This window comes from Petromyzon marinus, chromosome 3 (genome assembly GCF_048934315.1).
Source record: "Petromyzon marinus isolate PM22_M1 ecotype Great Lakes invasive population chromosome 3, UKy_Petmar_22M1.pri1.0, whole genome shotgun sequence".
NCBI lineage: Eukaryota > Metazoa > Chordata > Hyperoartia > Petromyzontiformes > Petromyzontidae > Petromyzon > Petromyzon marinus.
In genome coordinates this window covers 22034015-22053353 of record NC_133669.1, presented here as the reverse complement: position 1 = coordinate 22053353, position 19339 = coordinate 22034015, and the positions used below count along the sequence as shown (strand labels likewise).

The window sequence follows — 19339 nt, the reverse complement described above, 5'->3', positions numbered from 1 at the left end:
TTCCCACCAGGTGATGATCACATGCTGATCACGCAAAACAAGCCAACCCAATCTTTGAATGTGTGCCGAACAAAACAGTTGGTATTGGGAATTCTACATCTAAGTAAGTTTAATTTGTCATATATTGGAATGGTTCAGTATTTCTGAAGACACTCGTTTGCCTTTTCAGAAGACAGGTTTGCACTGGCTGCACAAAAGACAAATATAGCCACAATAGCCTTTACAGATTTTTCAGTGCAAGTGTTGTTAGCGAGCATCAATTTAAAGGACAGCATAGCAAGATGAGGGGGTGTTGTAGCCAGCACCATGCCTGGCCGCCTTTGTCACCCCCAGTACTGATGTATGTACATTGCACACATTTGTACACAAAGAAAATAAGAGTATTCCGGATAGCTGGAGACCGCTGGCATTGTTCCAATCATTTTAAATTGCCAGCATATTGCATTTTGCTTGGGAAGAAACAAGCTCTGTTTTGTTAAATGGCCCCTATTTAGCTATTTCTGCCTCGGGGCAATTCTACCAGATTCTCGAGATGCAAGGAGTTGCCAGGCAAGATCTCAAGAGTGGGGAAAGCACACTATGCAAGCCGCAGATATCCATTTAACCCTTTCCCATTCCGATGAAGTACGTGTACGTTTTTCTTCCAGTTCCATTCCAATGACGCACGCATAAAATAAAATAACTTTACCGTTACCGAGGCTCCCATAAGGCCATGCGGGAGGGCAAGCGGCACAGTTTGGTGCCAGCTATCGTAGAGTGCGGCGGTCGTGTCGCTGCAGTTATCTGCGGCGAGTGCAATGTCTTTAAAAACAACGGCGCTACGCCCCTCGAAATAAAATTAATGCCGCGGTGCGTGCACGCTCTGAGATTCAGCGTGGAACGGGACCCCCACCCAGCAACTTGCAGTCATCTCGGAATGGTAGAGGGTTAAGCTGTTTCCATGGGATCGACAATCAATTTAACAAATATCGATATCCACTGGCTTAAGTCTGTCATACAGTAGCTCGCATCTGTCACGTCTGTATGCACACAGACTCCTCTGTCAGACCGTGACATTTTTGGTGTGAAAATCACATCAACATGCATTAAAACTAAATTATTTCTCCCCCTTATCAAGAAAGCGCAGCCAGCAGTGTTTTAGTGAACTCTAATGGTGTCAAGTAGCTTACGCCCCCGGCACTTTACACTCCAACGAAATAGCTACTGGTGTTGTAGAGGTAGAATGAGACTTGTATGTACGTTTATGTGTTATAGGTCTCTATAAGTGTGTGTGTGTGTGTGCACGCGCCTTTGTGGGGAGCGGTAGCTACAAACCCGGTGACCCAAGTTCGATTCCTGCCCATGACCAACACCAGTGAAGATTATCTCAACTGATCCTGGGCCTCTCCTAGGTCGACTCAGCCTTAAATACGTACCTGATACGGTGTGGAAACATCGCCACTGGGGATAAAGAGGCAGTCAGGCATGGTTCTGGCCACCCACCCCCTCGTGTTCTGTGCTGGGCTTCATAGGTGCTCGCTAACAGCACTTGCCCCACAGACTGTTAAAAGGCTATCGGGGGATCTTTGTATTTGTACGTGTTCATGTGGTAGACAGCAGAGTGGTTAGGGCAATAAGGGCCATGCTCCCATCTCCATGGTGCTGAAGATTCAACTCTTACAGCTGTCTGGTTATTGTCTCCAGGGAGTTTACCAAAGCATGCTTCCTGTTGTCGACAAGAAATACCCCCATTTCATTATTGTTTAGCCGGTGTTATAGCCCAACTGCCCAATTTGATAATGGCCTGCAATGTAAGCGTGATAATAAAACAAATTTCGATTGAAAGCTTTCGTGGCTGCATGGATTCATATTCTTGGTTCTTTCGGTAAAGTCACAGAGAAGAGAAATAATAACAATAAAACATACAAAAATATTATTTTAATAAGAAAAGAAAATCAATATTTGAACCATCTGTCTAACTACAGATTAGTAAGCCCTGATGAAACAGGGATAATCTAACTCAATGAACTCACCTGATAAAGTACAATGCGGGCGTGTGTTTACACACACAATAATTATATGTGCGTTGCATCATCACATTATTGTTACTGCTTGTGCATCACTATTCGCACCTGTTAATGAACATACATTGCATGTGATACAAGCTAGCTACTGTAGCGTGTTGTGAACTCATTCCACATCAAAGTGACCGCACATTAACCGCATACTTCCTGTTGGGTCTCGATGAAGGACACGGATTAAAAGACCGAACGCAGGTTAAATATGTTATTTTAACCATTAAAACAAGTACGTGGGCTTGTACAGGACATATCAGAAGAAGGGTTCTGGCTGATGGTCAAGCATAATGACGGAGTGGCTGCCAAAGGTATGGAATGTACCCAAGTGGACGTCCGCTTAGCATATGTAGCATGGAAATCTTTTCATGTGCAAGGGCTAAATAGCTTGTGACATCACAGGATTCTGAGAGGTTGCCTTCATCCAGCAGTGGATGGAACATGGCTACTGCTGCTGATCATGATTGGAGGAGGAGGAGGAGGAGGGGGATGAAGGCCATGATTACCGCGTCCATTAAATCAAACATTATTGAATCGCCCCTCTTGTTATTCACTGCCTTAGCTGGTCACAAAATTCCACCCAATATTGCGCGCAGCAAAAAAAAATCAGACGTTGTTTTAGCGAGCACAAAAATCACAAAGGCACTTTATCTTCAATATCCAGCCCATTTATTTACAAAACCTTTCTTTGCTCGTACACCTTGACGCATTGTATATTCTCCACAATTGGGAGTGTTTTACTCGGATCTAATAGAATACAGAAAACGATTCTGCGCACCGCTCCCGTCGGTAGGAGAGTCAACTCTCATTCTCTAAGAAGACACTAAGCTCCTGCCATGGGCATGTGGATTTTCCAGTGCCATCTCAGGGCCCACCGATGGAGATAAGTGCCACCCCATCGCTTGCGTCAGCAGGGAGATACCTTGGAGAATAAATACTCATTGCGAATGGGCAAAGCACCTTACCTCACACGCGGGACCAGCTTTTACCGAGACGTACACACATCACCTGCTTTTTTTTTTTCAGTGGAGCTAATAGCCAGGTTTTGTTTGCCATAACAGCTATTTGGCACTTAAGTCCATGATGCATCGGTTCACAAAAAGGATTTGGGATTTGGGCAGTAAAACCATTCTGATGTAAATTCAATACAAGCTCAAATGAGCACACGTTAAAATGAAACCCTCGTGTCCGCAAAGCAGTGCAAAGCACTTGATGACCCACTTTTCAAAATGTTCATATATTTTGTATGTATGCACTCTGCAGCAGAGTATGTGTGCGGTCATGCTAAACTATTAATTTGATGATGTCTGCCCATTATATCAGTATCAGTACAAAAGTGCTGAAAGTTGGTGCAAGGTTTTCTCATGATTGGTATAATTTAATTTCTCACACTTTGCCACTATCCGATGTGCTCTTTGGAATTTCTCGGTATGAAATGCTGTATGACGCCGGATGCCGTGTGCATGCCTGCGTGTATGAGTGGGGAGTGACTGAGCAGTGTGTTTCGGGTGCTGCGCTACAAACCCAGCAACATAGGTTTGATTCCCGAACATGACAGACTTTGAATAGCCATTGATATACAGGGTATCTATAAAGTTTCTGTCCATTTTATTGAACGAATGGTGCATATACAAATATTTCGTGTGTGTTTCCTTTCAGGAACCTATGAATAAGAACGTATAACAGCGTGTCGACGGTATTAACACTTGCAATAAGATGGGGGCTGCTTGTCGTTACGCAAACATCGTGACGGGAGAACCTTGATGAACGATTTCCAAACCGCTGGATTGGATGCAGCGGCGACAGACCCTGGACGGCTCCGACTCCGGATTTAACGCCTTTCGGGTTTCTTTGCATGGGGCTTAATCAAGTCAGAGGTGTATCTAACAAGAGGTACAGATCTTCAATATTTACTAAATCGTGTAAAGGGGGGGGGGGGTGGGGCTGCAGTTACGAAAATAACTCCACAGATGTGCAGAGATACTGACGGTGCTCACGTAGAATCCAATGATTAAGTGCTATTAATAAATACGCCTCTGATTATATTATTGCATAATTTACCATAAATTGCTTTGATTTCCATGAAGTAGATTGGGAACTTTATGGACACCCTGTATGAACTGGCTGTGGGGCCTCCCCTGAATATGACTCATTCTTACATGAGTGCCAAAAAGACAGAAGTGGCTGGGCGTGGTCTGGCCAAACCAGCTCTTTTGTACCGTGCCGGTCTTAACATGTGTTGGCTAACAACACTTGCCCTCGAGTATAGTTCAAATGTTCATTAAGGGCTGTGAGGTGGCCAGGTGATGGCGATACAATAATGGGTTCTTTAATATACCTGTGTGGGGCTTTCAGTGTTACCCGGTTGTATGTGTGGTTTTTTTTTCCGTGTATTCTGATTTCCTCACGAAAAAAAATCCAAACGTTAATAAATGACTAAAATTTTGATTGAAAGCTTTCGTGACTGCAGAGATTCATATTCTTGGCTCTTTCGGTAAAGTTGCGTAGAAGAGAAACAATAAAATAATAAAAATATAAAACAATAAAATTCTCACGACGTTTCGACTGCACCACAAACAATCATCATCAGGTGGGAAAACCACAGCAAGAAAATTTTAAAAAATTGAAAAAAGTGGCGGTTTTTAACGTTAGCAGCACGGAGAGCGATTTGGTAGTCATTCAGATGGACGAGTCCATCTATGTTGGGAAAAGAGGAGGGGGGAGATGAAAATAATGGATGCGGTCTGAAAGCCACCGTAAGCATGAACAATCAATTAAGACCCGAAATGGTTTATCAAATCCTTCCAATGATTGCTAAGCAAGAATCCATCTTCTCGGTTGAAATTGTCTCTGTGTTTGTATATGTGGATAGCCTCATGAACGAATCTCTCATGGTAGCCAGATGGCTTGCAAATAACCTCTGTCTTGGAGAAGTCAATGTCATGTGAGCCTACTGAATTATAACAGTGATCTGCCACGGCCGAGGTGTTGGTCCTACCGTGTTTTAGGTCTGCTTTGTGTTCATGAATGCGGTCCGAGACATGTCGTTTGGTTTCTCCAATGTAACTACTACCACAGAGGCAACTTAGTTTGCCAGTATGGGTTACCTTCCTGTACACAGAGTGGCTCATTGAGCCATCTGGTCTCTTTTTGATTAAGGCATCCAAGAAGGGTAGCAGCTCTTTGATTGGTGTAGACCTACTGCCAGTGTTGGAGACTTCTACATTAACATTAGCTGCCCCGCCCATCTCTAAACCTTAATAAACAGCCGGCCTCAGCAGCTTTCCCCCTCTTTTTTCTCCTGATGACGATTGCTTGTGTTGCGATCAAAACGTCGTGATATTTTGATTATTTTTATTCACTTTATTTTCAGTGTTATTTTTATTATTTTTTTGCTTTTTTTTCTATTCACGTGACTTTACCAAAAGAACCATAGAATATGAATTCCTGCAGTCAAAATTTTACACTGGCTTTATAATGTTCATCATAATAATTTTCTGATAACGTTAATACGTCGATTAAAAATAGCAGGCTTTTTAGACTATCACTGGGAGAAAGGGAAGTGCCGGACATGTTGTGCAGGTGGCCTTCTTCAGAATATATTCAGGTCTTGAGAGACAGCTCCTGAAATAGTCTTGTTTAGTTAAGGTCAGGCAGTGGGTGTTATCAGATCAATATTGCGTTAAAATAAGTTTACATTTGGATTATCTGACTGAAGTTCAAAAAGTGTCATGAATGTGTGGACATTCCATTGAGCGCGGTATATTATTACCAAATTCTTTGAATTATAAGATGCTCCTAAAAGTATGACACACCCTAAAAACGTGTGCCTGGTGTCAAAAGAGTTATACAAATAGGGACAACATTGATGTCAAATATTCCCCATATAGTTTTAACAGACTGTTGGGGCAAGTGTGGGGTGCTGGCATATACTCTTTGGTTTTTTCGGTAAAGTCACGTAGGTAAAATAAAATAAATGAAAACAACTAAATTAAATCACGACGTTTCGGAGGCAACACAAGCTTCCGTCTTCAGGTGGAACAGTCACTGAAAAAAACAAAGAGTATGAATCCTTGCAGTCACGAAAGCTTCAAATCTAAAAATAGAAAGTGCTGGCCAGCCAAGCACACGATGGAATAGGTGGACAGCACCGCACCCGGTCGCCGTTGTCCCCCTAGTGGCGACGTTTACACACCGCACCAGGTACTCATTTTAGGCTAAGTTTACCTAGGGGAGGCTCAAGACCGGTTCAAATAATCGTCACTGGCGTTGGCCGTGAGCAAAGATCTAACGCGGCTCGCTGTGTTTGTAGCTCTCCAAAAGAAAAACCCAAATATCCCCTTCATAGCCTTAACAGACTGTTGGGGCAAGTGCTGTTAGCGAGTATCTATGAAGACAGGCACGGCACACGAGGGGGTGGGTGGACAACACCACGCCCGATCGCCTTTGACTCCTCAGTGGCGATGTTTTCACACATCGCAACAGGTACACATTTGAGGCTGAGTCGACTTAGGGGAGGCTCAGAACCGTTTCAGATAATCGTCACTGGTGTTGGCCATGAGCGGGAATCGAACTCAGCAAAGTGCGCTAATAGGGACACAGACAAAGATTCGCCGTATAGCCTGAAGAGACCGTTGGGGCAAGTGCTGTTAGCAAGCACCCGTTAAGGCCGGCCCAGCACACGATTGAGTGGGTGGCCAGCACCACGCTCAGCGGCTAAGGGACACACACACACATGCACCTAACGGATGATAAGAAGCACCCTTAGCTTTCGCTTAAGTGGGAGAAGTCCACCTTATAATTGAGAGAATATGGTCTCAACACCATGCAAGCGTGGACATCCCATTCAGCGTTTGCACCGTTTGTCCATACGCAACTGCTTAGGACTCTGCTTCCTGTTACGAGCGCGGCGAGCGGTGCGACTCACTGAGCACGGTGAGGTGGGCGGGCCGGGACCGCAACGCTGCCTGCGTGGCCTGGCACTCGTAGACGGCGTCGTCGGCGAGCTCGGCGCGTGACACCTGCAGGTTGTGCTCACCACCCTGCGTGCTGCCCACGATGGAGTAGCGCGGCCAGCCTGCGGGCGCGACCACCGCCAACACGCAGAGCGTTAGAGCGGCAGCGACGGCGGCGACGGCGACGCGGGTGATAACAGTGACGATGAAAATGCCGCAACAATAACGATGCCACAACGACAACAATGCCATGACAATAGAAATATCACGACGATGACAGTGCCCATATACTAGAGGTTTTTGGGTTTGATCGCCACTGCAAATAACGCATCAGAGAGCTACCGAAGAGCACAAACCGCGGGAAGCCTTGTGCAGAAGCATGTAAATCAGGGGTCTCAAACTCGCGGCCCGCGGAACGATATTTTGTGGCCCCCTACTTGACATCAATTTTTTTTTTACCATAGCTCAGGCTCGTGACAGCTTCCGGTGTTTGTTGACGGTAAATGTTTTGGCGGCATGAAGCTTGTGTAAAAAAAAAAACATAAATTAGCCGCAGTGTTCGAAGCGTGTAAAAAAAAGTAGCGGCTTATAGTCCGGAAATTACGGTAGTTTTTTTTTATTAACTTTTTTTCTATTGTTATTAAATGTGTTTTGTTTTTGTCACCCAGCCCCAGTTATGTCTTTCTCAAAACCTGCCTTGAAGAGAAAGGTTGGCGACGAGCACAGACAATTTCAGGAAAAGTGGGAGACGGAATATTTTTTTGTTGAGCACAGGGGCACTCCGACGTGTCTTATATGCACAGAGAAAGTTGCGGTGCACAAGGAATACAACATCAGACGTCATTACTTAACTAGACATACTGAGGAGTATGCAAAATACCAGGGAGATGAGATGAGAGAGAGGACCGGGTCGCCAATCTTAAAACATGTCTACTTAGGCAACAACATTTTTTCAAGAAAGCAAGCAAAGAGAGTGATGCAGCAGTCGAAGCTAGCCTACGTGGTGAGTGAGATGATTGCTAAGGCGGGAAAGCCATTCAAAGACGGCGAGTTCATCAAAAAGTGCATGTTACAGGCTGAAAGTATAGTCTGTCCGGAAAAGAAGGGTCAGTTTAGCAACATTAGCCTTTCAGCCAACACAGTGGCAGAGCGCATTTCTGACCTGTCAGGTAACATATACGATCAACTGCGTGAGAAAGCCAACACATTTCCGTGCATACCCAGTCGCTCTTGATGAGAGCACAGACATCACTGACACTGCGCAGCTCGCAATGTATGTCCGTGGTGTTGACGGCAATTTTGAAGTGACGGAAGAGTTGCTCACAGTGAAGCCAACGCATGGCCAGACCACCGCTCAGGAGATATCCCGCCATCCGTGTGATGCCATTGTGGATGCCGGTTTACCATGGGAGAGGTTTGCTGGAATAACAACCGACGGAGCGCCATCAATTACAGGGAGGAGAAATGGACTGGTGGCACTTGTTCAAAGAAAGCTGGAAGAGGAGGGTGTGGAGGAGGCCATTGCTCTGCACTGCATTATCCATCAGCAGGCCCTTTGCAGCAAATGCCTGAAGTTTGACAATGTGATGTCTGTCGTTGTGAAATGCATCAACCATATAAGATCCAGGGGCTTAAAGCACCGGCAGTTCCGCGCCTTTTTAGAGGAAATAGAGTCAGCATATGAGGATGTGCTCTACTTCACCGAGGTACGTTGACTCAGCAGGGGAAACGTCTTGAAGATGTTTTTTGAGTTAAGAGCAGAAGTGAAAGCCTTCTGGAGAATTATGGGATGGCTGTTCCTGTGCTAAGTGATCCCAAATGGCTCATGGACTTAGCTTTTCTTGTTGACATCACACAGGAGCTGAATGTACTGAACAAGAAGTTACAAGGCCAGGGGCAGCTTGTCAGTGCTGCCTATGACAAAGTCAGAGCATTCTCCACAAAACTTGTGTTATGGAAAGCCCAGCTCTCTCAGACAAACCTCTGCCATTTCACAGCATGCAAGGCACTCATGGACGCGGGCACACCATTCAGTGGTGAGAAGTATGCTGATGCCATTGTAAAGCTACAGGAGGAGTTTGATCACAGGTTTGCAGACTTCAAGACACACAGAGCCAATTTTCAAATATTTGCTGACTCCTCCTTCGATGTGCAAGATGCCCCTCCTGTGCTTCAAATGGAGCTAATCGACCTGCAGTGCAATTCTGAACTCAAAGCCAAGTTCAGGGAGGTGAGTGCAAAAGCAGACAAGCTTGGACAATTTTTGAGAGAATTGCCCCCCACCTTCCCTGAGCTTTCCAGGATGTTCAAGCGGACCATGTGCCTTTTTGGGAGCACATATCTGTGTGAAAAGCTCTTCTGCACCATGAACTTTAATAAGTCAAAGTACAGGTCCAAACGTAGTGATGATCATCTTCAAGCCATACTGAGGGTCTCAATTGCTTCCTCCCTCAAGCCAAATGTGGCTCAGCTGTGTAAGAAGAGGAAGCGCTGCCAGGTCTCTGGCAGCAAGGAGTAGGTAAGAGAAGCCTATGTTCTGAAGAACCAATCATGTTCTGAACTGTTATTAATAAAGATTAAGAAGATTGGATCAGTTGTACTTTTTTTTGGAATACTTGATGTGGCCCAGCCTCACCCAGACTCTACCTCCAGCGGCCCCCAGGTAAGTTGAGTTTGAGACCCCTGATTGTAAATCTTTTCACTGCGTTGCGTTGGTCAAATTCTTGGCAATTGCATTAAAAAGTCGTGCTGAAAGAATTGTATTGGGTGTTTAACGAGATTATAGCACGTGCTTCAGTTGAAAATAAAATATTTCTGGACATTAACTCTTTTTATTTCTTATTCCAGTGCTTGTTTGTGGTCACGTCCAGGAAGCACAAGAGTGATTTCGCAATGAGCCTCTGTTTGCAACAGGCACACAAACAATTAAAATGAATAACTGGTGCATTTCAACACATGTAAGCTCCAGAGTTTGCATGCATAACCAATGCTGCCGAGTAATATTTACTTTGGAAAGCTGATGCAATAAAAAAATAAATGCATTAATTGTCATGCTGAGAGATGAGCGTAGCTCTTTATTAATTTTAATGGAGTGGTCGAGAATGGCAACAGCCGAGGAACGGAAAGCCACCGAGAGTACGCCCGCAGGAGAGATGGAGCAATGAAATTAGTTTGTGCGCAGGTCCTGGGTGGATTGTTTCATTCTAGGATGATGTGTGGGGTCGTGGTGGTGGTGGCAGCTTTGAGGAGGCCTTCATCCAGTGGTGCACCAATCAGTGTGTACATATGTAAGGCTGACAACGTTTTAAACAGTTTCTGAGGACAGGCCCAAATGACCAGAAAAATCTAACGGACAACAACAACCAGGTTTTAACATGGCATAGAATTTTCGAAGATGACCACTGCAAAGGAAATAAGCAGACAGAAAATTGTTTTGACCTGCAGTGTGGTGGTTTAACACTGAATGAGACAAAACAGTCAGTCTGGTTGACCGTATCTTCAACATAGGTGGGGGGGAATTAATGAGTGAACCATGGTAGCAGCGAGAGACGGGTGATAAGGAGGTGACTGACCGCCAGTGAGCCGGTGACCGGAGTGAATCAGCGAATGCCTGACCATCGATCGACGTAACTGCTGTTCGTTGAACTCTATCTGGTGCAGTGAATTGGGAGCTGGGTGCTCCACCCCAGCAAGAGTATTTCCAACTTCGGCCATATTTGTGCTTCGTTGAGTACAGATAATAACAATTGTTTGTAGATAAAGGAAGTTATCTCCCCAAATTAGGAACATAGCCATTCCATGACAGGTCAGATAAGGCTGTTGCACCAATCAGATGAATTGTTCTTCTATGAATAAGAATATCATCGTTCAATATATTGGGAGGAACTTTGGTGATTGTATTGTATTCGAGTCAGTGGTGATTTATAACGAAGTATCTAGACAGGGTTGGGCAGCTCGAGGTGTTTTCAGATTGTTATTTAAATAAGTATCATGCTTAAAGTGTCCGACCATCGGCAAAGCAGTGGCCCATATTGTGAGTGACAGAGAGGAAGCCATTAATAGATGGAATAAATAAAGTTTGAGGCAAAACAGATCCTCGTGTTCACGCTGGAATTGATGGGGAAGGTATCATATTGGCCACCATCAACCACCGTATGTATTGACCCATCCATTAGAAAGCTTGAACTCCAGGCTTGGCGATTGGGATGGATGCCAAATGAGGGCACCTTGACAATTTAGAGTGGGATGTGTATCCTGCATGTGTCAAAAACGAATGCGCACATTATTAGCATGGTCTAAATATATCATGCGCAGTTGTTACAATGCATTTATTTCCAATGTTTGCAAGGTAACTTGTCAGATTCGAATTTGTATGTCCATGATCAATTTGGGCAGGTGGGAAGGTGTTTGAGCGGCGGCATAGTTGTTAGCGCACTGCACTACGAACCCAGTGACCTGAGTTTGATTCCTGGCCACGGCAAAATGGACAAATGCTATCAGGCCTCATGCAGGGCCCTGCTACTCTTCACCAACCTCCAGTCACCAGCATGGTGAAGTATGGTTAAATCATCCCCATAAGCAGCACATTGTGAGAAGCCTTCATCCAGCAGTGAATACAAAAGAGGCTAAGCGCTATATTTATTTTAGCCAGAAAGATGCTGATTGAGATTAATTATTTAGTAATTAATATTTCCAAGCGACCAAATGTATGATTAACGCTTGACATCACAGGGCAGCCACTGTTCGCTTTACAAGGGGCATGTGCGTACATACTGCCTCATACATGCGCAGCAATTGTGCTGATACACAGCAAGGCAAATAATGTCATTCGCATATCGTTTAATTGCCCACTTAATTTCAGAATTTTCTTGTAATTGTTCCACGTAACAAGTGGTGCTCTTAATTGCGTGCTTCAAGCAACGAAAGCCATCCCACCCATGTCGATATTTCACCCCATCGCAGTGAACTATTGTAATACCGTACAACTCTTAGCTTCAAAACTGGCTCACAAATTATCCATTAAAAAAAGAAAATAGCGGGTGGTAATGTTGTACACAATGCGGGCGCCACTGTAAAAAAATGGCGCGTGAACAGGGAACACCGTGGAATCAATCTGCCGTAAAAGTTCATTAGCACAGAATGATCACTGATGGAATCGGTAAATGCACTCTGCAGGTATCATTACATCCAAGGTCCCTTTTCTTTCGCAAAAAAAATGCCCGGCAGATAAAAATAGGATTTCTGATGAGTAGCAATCGGCTAATTTAATCAATTTCACATTGTTCTGCCGCAGGAGAGCCCGTCCCCTCATCGAATCTCAAAAAATATATAAAAGCGCGATCTATAGCATTCAATTGGCCCGCCAAGGATTAACCGATTGGGGGGGGGGGGGTTTGTCGGTTATGATCAGATGCTTGGATGCCGATTTCAAATTTGATTCCTCTGCGCACCAGTGATCGCTCGTCAGGAAACATTCGGACACTTTGCTCATCGTTATTAATGCAGCGGTTAACAACTCGCTACGTTCATCTGTGTGTCTCTAATTACCAAAACGGATTATGTCATCGGTGGGTTTTTTTTCGTGCTGCGTGTTCCATCCATATTAATATTTTAATGAGTTTAACACCTGCACGTACAGAATCAATTAACTCCGTAAGAGCTTTTATCTTCTTCTTTGCAACTCAACAGACGTCAGTGAAAAGTGACCGATGCGCTTTTTGGGAAGACGACAGTGTCTTTTTCACAACCTTGCAGTTGACTATGTGCACATGAAATGCCAATCAAGGCAATTAGAGACGTGGCACATCTGATTTATGCAGTAACCCTTAAGGGTATTGACGTAAGTTGTCATCATGCATCAATCCCATGTGACATGACATTGAACTCCAACGTCATTGGTTTGTCATCTGCTCAACTTTCTGCCTTGTGCATGATAAATATTGTATTTCTCTTTCTCTTCCTCTGAGCCCAACAAAGCATGTTAAAAAAGTCACAACTGTGCCTGGTGTGCAAAGTGGTGATCATTATTTTTTCAAAAGGCATTTGGTTATGGCGTTGCATCATATGAACACGATGAAAGAGGTTTTTTTTGCATTGGAGCACAACTCAGGTTTTATATGTGAAGGTGGCCCCAGTTGCACAATGGATCGGTGACTTCACCAGTCAATGTTTAAACACCGGTGTACATCCCTTTTCCACTGGATACCTGAGCTGGTCAAAAAATATCAATATATATTTTTGTATTCCTCTATGTGCAGCATTTTCATCTGGCTAACTAGGGACTCGCTTTTCCGCTATAGGAAAAAAAAATCATCAATAAATAAGAGTGCAGTATATGTGCGAAAAGTTACAAGATAAAATCTACAAGGGATACGTAGACTCAAGGAAGTAGCCTAAAACATCCATTCGAGGCATCGACCCCAATGTAACTCAAATCTGCAGAATCACTCTCATTCAATTTCCCCAAATGTTTTATACAAGAGCACGATCTGCTACAGACCCTTTGTGTTTTGTTAACGTAGGCAACTTTATTTTGCTTCTGGTGTTTCACTTCAGCTATCAGTTATTGGTAAGGATATGCCAGGTTCCACACAATGGAACTCCCTGCAATGAATGCCCTCTTCACAATTCCCTCATTCATGGATGTGCCACAGTCTCAGTCACAAACTGACTTAACCGCCTTCAAAAATCAAACATCAATTCAATGTTTGGGCTATAGAAGCAACCGACCATGCAGACTCTTTGCCATATTTTGTAAGGGACTCTCCATCAAATGCCATGCTTCTCAAACAGGCTAAGGGGAAAGGTCGCTTTTTTATAATTTAATCAGGCAAGACCCACTTAGCTAAATAACTCTTTTTCAGAAAAGCAACCTGGCCACAAATGATAGCTCAATGAAGTGGTTTATCGTATTGAAATGTATAACGGCCAAATGCTCTTAAACGCGTGATGTTGATTCTAAATGTGGAGGTAAAAAACGGAAGATCCAGAGAAAAATCCTCGCGACCATAGGGAGAGACAAGCAAACTCTAAATCTACAGGTGTCAGTCAGGGAGTTAACATCTTGTCACCGTGACGGCCTATACCTGTCTCCTCCCGCCGTTGGAAATAAGGAATATCCTCCTACTCCCTCCACCTGATTTTATGAAACTGTAATCTATTTTTATTTTACCAGGTGCGGCCCACTGAACTATATAGATCTTTTTCAGAAGCGACCTGGCCACAAACGATGGCTCAACGAAGTGGCTTTCCAAGTGGAAATTTACAGCAGCCGAATATCCTACACGCATGTTTCTAAATGTGGAGGGAAAAACTGTAGGATGCCGGAGAAAAATGCACGCAATCACGGGGAGTACATGGCAAACGCCAAATATACAGGCGTCAGGGTCGGAATCAAACCCACAACCTCATGCATACCAGGCGAAAGAGTGAACATTTCACCGCTGTGGCAATTCACACGCACGCCAGCACTCAGTCGCCTCCTTATCACTCCTCTATCACTACAACCGTGGTACGTTATCCCCAATAAACATTACTCATTGATTCCTCCTCACATGTCGGGTACTCGGTTTTCCAGCTTGACTCTTGAGGCTAATCCATACTATGGTCACCCACCACACAATTCTTTCCCTTTTTGCTTCTTTTGTCGCAATGCTCAAACCTTGGAAGGTCCTTCCATCGTATCCTTTTCCAAGATATAATATCCAAGCATGATTCAAGAGATGTGTTAAAGTTCAACTATTTCAAGGCCACTTGGCAAGTAACAAACGGCACTATTGGCAATTTAGGCCTTCATGGCCTGTGCTAAGCAACTCTGATAAAAATAGAAATTCAGCTTCTGCATTCTCCGCCGTCCCACCCGAAAATATGAGTGAAACGACTATGTATAACATTTGCAGTACACGGTTAAAAAACAATTGCGCAAGTAGTTGTTCCTTTGAGTCTCAGCCACTGTTCATGAATCACAATTTACGTGTAAAGGTTGGTAAGTTTCCAGGACAGAAAACGATTAATATTATTAATTGGGGTTTTCCCATATGTTTTCTCCAATTGTGGGACTATGAGTGTAACGTTATGAGATGAAAAATCAATATAGAGCTCCCACATTAGCTGTAGAGAATGGCCTACTGAACCAGATATCACAGCACTACTTCTGAGATCCCTTCATGTGACCTCTTATCTACATGTAAAAATTCGGTCACAGTCGCTGTGATCACTGTTACGTTGCAATTATGGCTTTATTTTTTGGTGATTTGTAAAACGTTTTTTTGGTTTGGACATGTTTGTTTTGTTGTAGTACGGAGTTAGACTGATGGCCTTAATCTAAGTTTTCTTGTGGTTGTTGTTGTTGTTTGACTTGCATCCCACTGGGATTTTTTGCACACAGCGTTGGGGTACGGTGCTTTTTTCAGGAATATTTTGCTGTTTTTTTTCATGGATTTTCTGTTTGCACAGTCACATAGTCACTTTAAGATGTTTTTCTTGTTCGTGGTTTTTTTGTTGTTGTGGTTGCACCCGATTCAAGAGCCGAATGGCTCACAGGGCTCTTCCAAAATAAATAAAACTGAAATAAATAAATAAACTGGAACATTCAGGGGTATAATATTCCCACCCACCGTTCTACAAAGTAATGTACATCAAATCACTGTCAAACTTATATTTTTATTTTCCATAGCTGGAATTTAGTTAATATAAAGTAAAAAAAAACACATTTTACGTGATGCTTTTTTGTGCAGTCATTTGTCACAAGGGCAACAGTGCTATATTTTGTGCAACAGAGGGCAGTGCTGTGCTAACCAACTGTTGCGCTGCACTCCTATGCTCTCACGCATCTGCTCCGGCCCTTCAACATGCACTCACTCGCATGGTTACGTATGGTCTAGTCGCTCCCAGGACCTGTACGGCATAGGGCTGGCACTTATATAGCAGTTGATTGACAATATGGCCGTATACCTGTATATATGTATCGGTGACCAGGCCAAGACCATTATCTCACAATCCTCGACGACCTGGTTTAATCATGGACAGCCATCCAGACTTTCAGGTATTTCAGTAAAAAAAAAAGATACATACAATTACGGGGGAGTGATGCTGTCAATATGACCGTGTTCCAGAAATCGAACGTAATCTATGATGCAGTGCACGGCTGCGGTGTTGCCAAAGCCTTATTACTGGCTTTGCTTTGTTCAAAACAGGGACAAGGGTTGTGGTTGCTATCCAAAGCCTTCGGCCTTGTGTACAAATGGGCCAGCCAACTTTTCATCTGCCACAGTTGTGAGATTAAATTAATAATTGCCGCCGTGGCTTCCCCAATGGCGTGAAAGCTCGCGAGTTCTTTGGCACTGCCACTACAAATATCGATGTAAGGCTTTGGAGCAAACCACTGTGCGATGTAAACGGTGGGTTGGTTCCCTTCTTGTTTGAATTGTTTAAAATAAAAATAAAAAAATTATGAAAAAATAAATAAATTACGTGGTGCAAACCTTGTTACATTCCTGGAAAATGCCGTGTTGGGCAAAACCGCGTTCGACAGGTGACAAACCTCATGTAAAATGCAGGGTTGCATTCCTGGGTCTGAAATTATCACCCCCTTCCTCTTTGTTTAACTAATTCTACAAGATTTCGACCCTTGTTATTCTTATTAAGGATTCTGAGTCGTTATTCGTTTCTTGCGTGTGTGTGTACACTATTTTTTTTATTTCACCTCAATACAAAACCCCCGTTTTCATTTTTCTTCCCACACCACGGGACTCACGGCCAACGCTCGCCCCTGACACTGAATTTTCTAACCTCATTCGTCCATATCTAGATGAACCAATCAACGTCTGATTTTGGCTTCTGTCTGGATACGTCAGTCACTTGAACGTTAACGCGTCGCCGTTCTAGGCGCCCGTACGACTGACATGCTCAAGGAGTGAACGGTTAGATGCATGCGGCACTGTGTGAACATTTGCGTTGGGCCATTGTGTGTGTGGAATGTGTTACATTATCATGCAAAAACATAGAAAAAAAACACATAAACATACGTGGTAACTAATGGTTCTGACAGTCGATCCATTCACACCTTCCAATGAATGCAGCACTCTCATGGAACACTTTTCTGGTGCAGATGAGAATCTTAGCAGCGTAAAACCACGTAGAGACCGAAACATCATTCCCCGTGTTCCCCAAAACAGACTTCATTACTTAAACCGTGTACAGGTATTGCCAAAACGCGCATTCAACGGAGCTGCATTGGGCAAGGTTTTCCCGCATTTGTTGAATTTTCGCTTTTTGCTAAATCAATTTTTGGTGCGCTCACGTAACTGGCGCTTCTTCTTCAATGCTGCTATTGTGTCTTCAACGAGCCTCCGCCTCGCTTCGAAAACCGAGTGACGGTGGCCGCACGCCGCGCCTGAGTGACTGAAGTGGCCTTGAAACGGGCCCGCACCGTCGAGGGAGTGTGCCGCTAGAGAGGGGGTGGGGGCGGGGGCGGGGGCAGCTGCGTACCTGGCAGGTGATGCTCGGCACCCAGCGCCAGCCCGTCCTTGGTCCACTGCACAATGCCCGAGTAGTTAGCAACCACGCACATGAGCGTGACTGGCTGGCCAGCCACCACCGAGCAATCCGATGGCTCCTGTGCGAAGGACGCCCTGGCGCTCACTGCAGAGGTGGGGGGGGACGGTGGAGACAACAAGAGAGCAAGAGGAGTGAAGCAGTTTTTGCACGGCAAGGTAGCAAGGTTGTATTCGTCTGTTCAGATTATTATTTTTTTCCCTTCATGACATATGGGTGGCTCCTTAAACCATTGCGCAGGAGGCGTGTGCAGTGGGCGGTTAATGTAACGAACGAAACCCATTAGTCAACTGTGTGTGTGTGTGCGTGCGGGAGAGGCGGCATAATAATTAATGTAAAACTATGGGAAGCTATCCGTTTGAACGTTGAGGCGGGCAGGCGCCTGAACTTCACACAGACGAGGGCCGCACAATTGCAGGCGCTCGCCCGGCACTGCAGCGCCGCTCGCACGCGGCATTGCCACCGTCTTCCCGGTGCGCGCGCGGGGAATACAAAAAAAAAAGTGCTCGGCGCAATGACAAAGCCGGCACCATTTGCTGAAAACCGTTCACTGACAAGCGGCTCAACTGCTGCAAGGCCCCCCCCCCCGTCCATCCGTCCGCCCCCCCCCGCGCATACACCCGCAATCACGATGGAATCAACATAAGCACGCATTGCAACCAGCGGGCTTCCAGGAATGTGCCCGTGACCTGCTGCCATTCGTGATGTTATAGGGAACAAATAGTTCAGCCTGAGCCCCAGTGCAAAGAGGCCTACGGCATAAATGCATTGAACGCCACCATTTGTCAGGGTTTAGGACAAGCAGTAAAAATGTCCGACTGCATATAATAACTGACATTTATATTTAATTTTAAATTACTAGTATTGATTCTCTTGCCGAAACGCTGGCACGCGCAACAGGGGCGGTGTGAGTGGCAGAATTTCAGTGCACGGCCGCCACACACCCCCCCCAACCCCAGCAACCAGGAGTAGAATATTTGGAGCGATGGTGGTGGGGGGGGGTGGCAGCAAGTCTCTGGACTCTTGTTTGCTGGAGCTACTCTTGCTTGCAGTGCCGAGGACATGCCGATGTGCACCGTTGTGGCCCGACGCGGCCTCGAAACGTACAACTTCATTCGTTAAACTTTTTTCGGTGCAGCACATTCAAAGTGCCAAGCCGTAACAACGCCGTCCTCCATTGTGTTGCACGGACACATGCATTTCACATTTGACTTTTCTTTTCTGTCTCTTCCACCCTTCTCCGTAAATTTGTTGCACTTTTAAAAAGGACACTTGATATACGAAGTAAATAATAAACGCTTTCAAGGACACAGGTTCCGTTCAGAAACGCACGTGGAACTGGGTTTGTATAGTTATCCATCGTGAGGCCAGTTAGAATGGCATCTTATTTGAATCGGATTTATAGAGCGACCATAATGTGATGGTAGTCGGTGAAATGTATTGCAGTGAAGAGTATCTTCAAAGTAATAGTGGGGATTTTGGCTTTAAGCAATGTTTACCCTTGGCACGCTATGTAGCAAAAAGCAGCGACGTCAAGAGCAGACACCAGGGCACTCCTCGGTGACCTTGTCTGGCTGGTGGCAGTGGCTCGGCATTGCCCGATGAAGCGACTATTTATTTCATTACTCATTAGCGCTGCCCGTTAGTGGGCAGTTCATTAAGAGTGGCAGTCCATTAAGCATCCCTTTTTTCCCCCTCTCTGACCATCGCCTGTGACTGCTAATGCTTTTAATTATACCACAAGCCGGTGGTGCTGATTGAGGGAACAGCGCGTGG

The 19339-nt window shown here is 44.8% G+C and overlaps 1 protein-coding gene across 2 annotated transcripts in view; it reads right to left on the bottom strand.

Annotated features, from left to right (window-relative positions):
• LOC116957234 (kin of IRRE-like protein 1) overlaps window positions 1-19339 on the bottom strand; it is a 109305-nt gene that overhangs the window by 29544 nt on the left and 60422 nt on the right. For both annotated transcript variants that reach the window (XM_032979275.2, XM_032979284.2), the window contains exons 2-3: window positions 17498-17650; window positions 6982-7131 (exon numbers count right to left, since the gene is read on the bottom strand). In XM_032979275.2, coding sequence (XP_032835166.2) covers window positions 6982-7131; window positions 17498-17650 — 303 coding nt within the window. The remainder of the gene's footprint in view (window positions 1-6981; window positions 7132-17497; window positions 17651-19339) is intronic.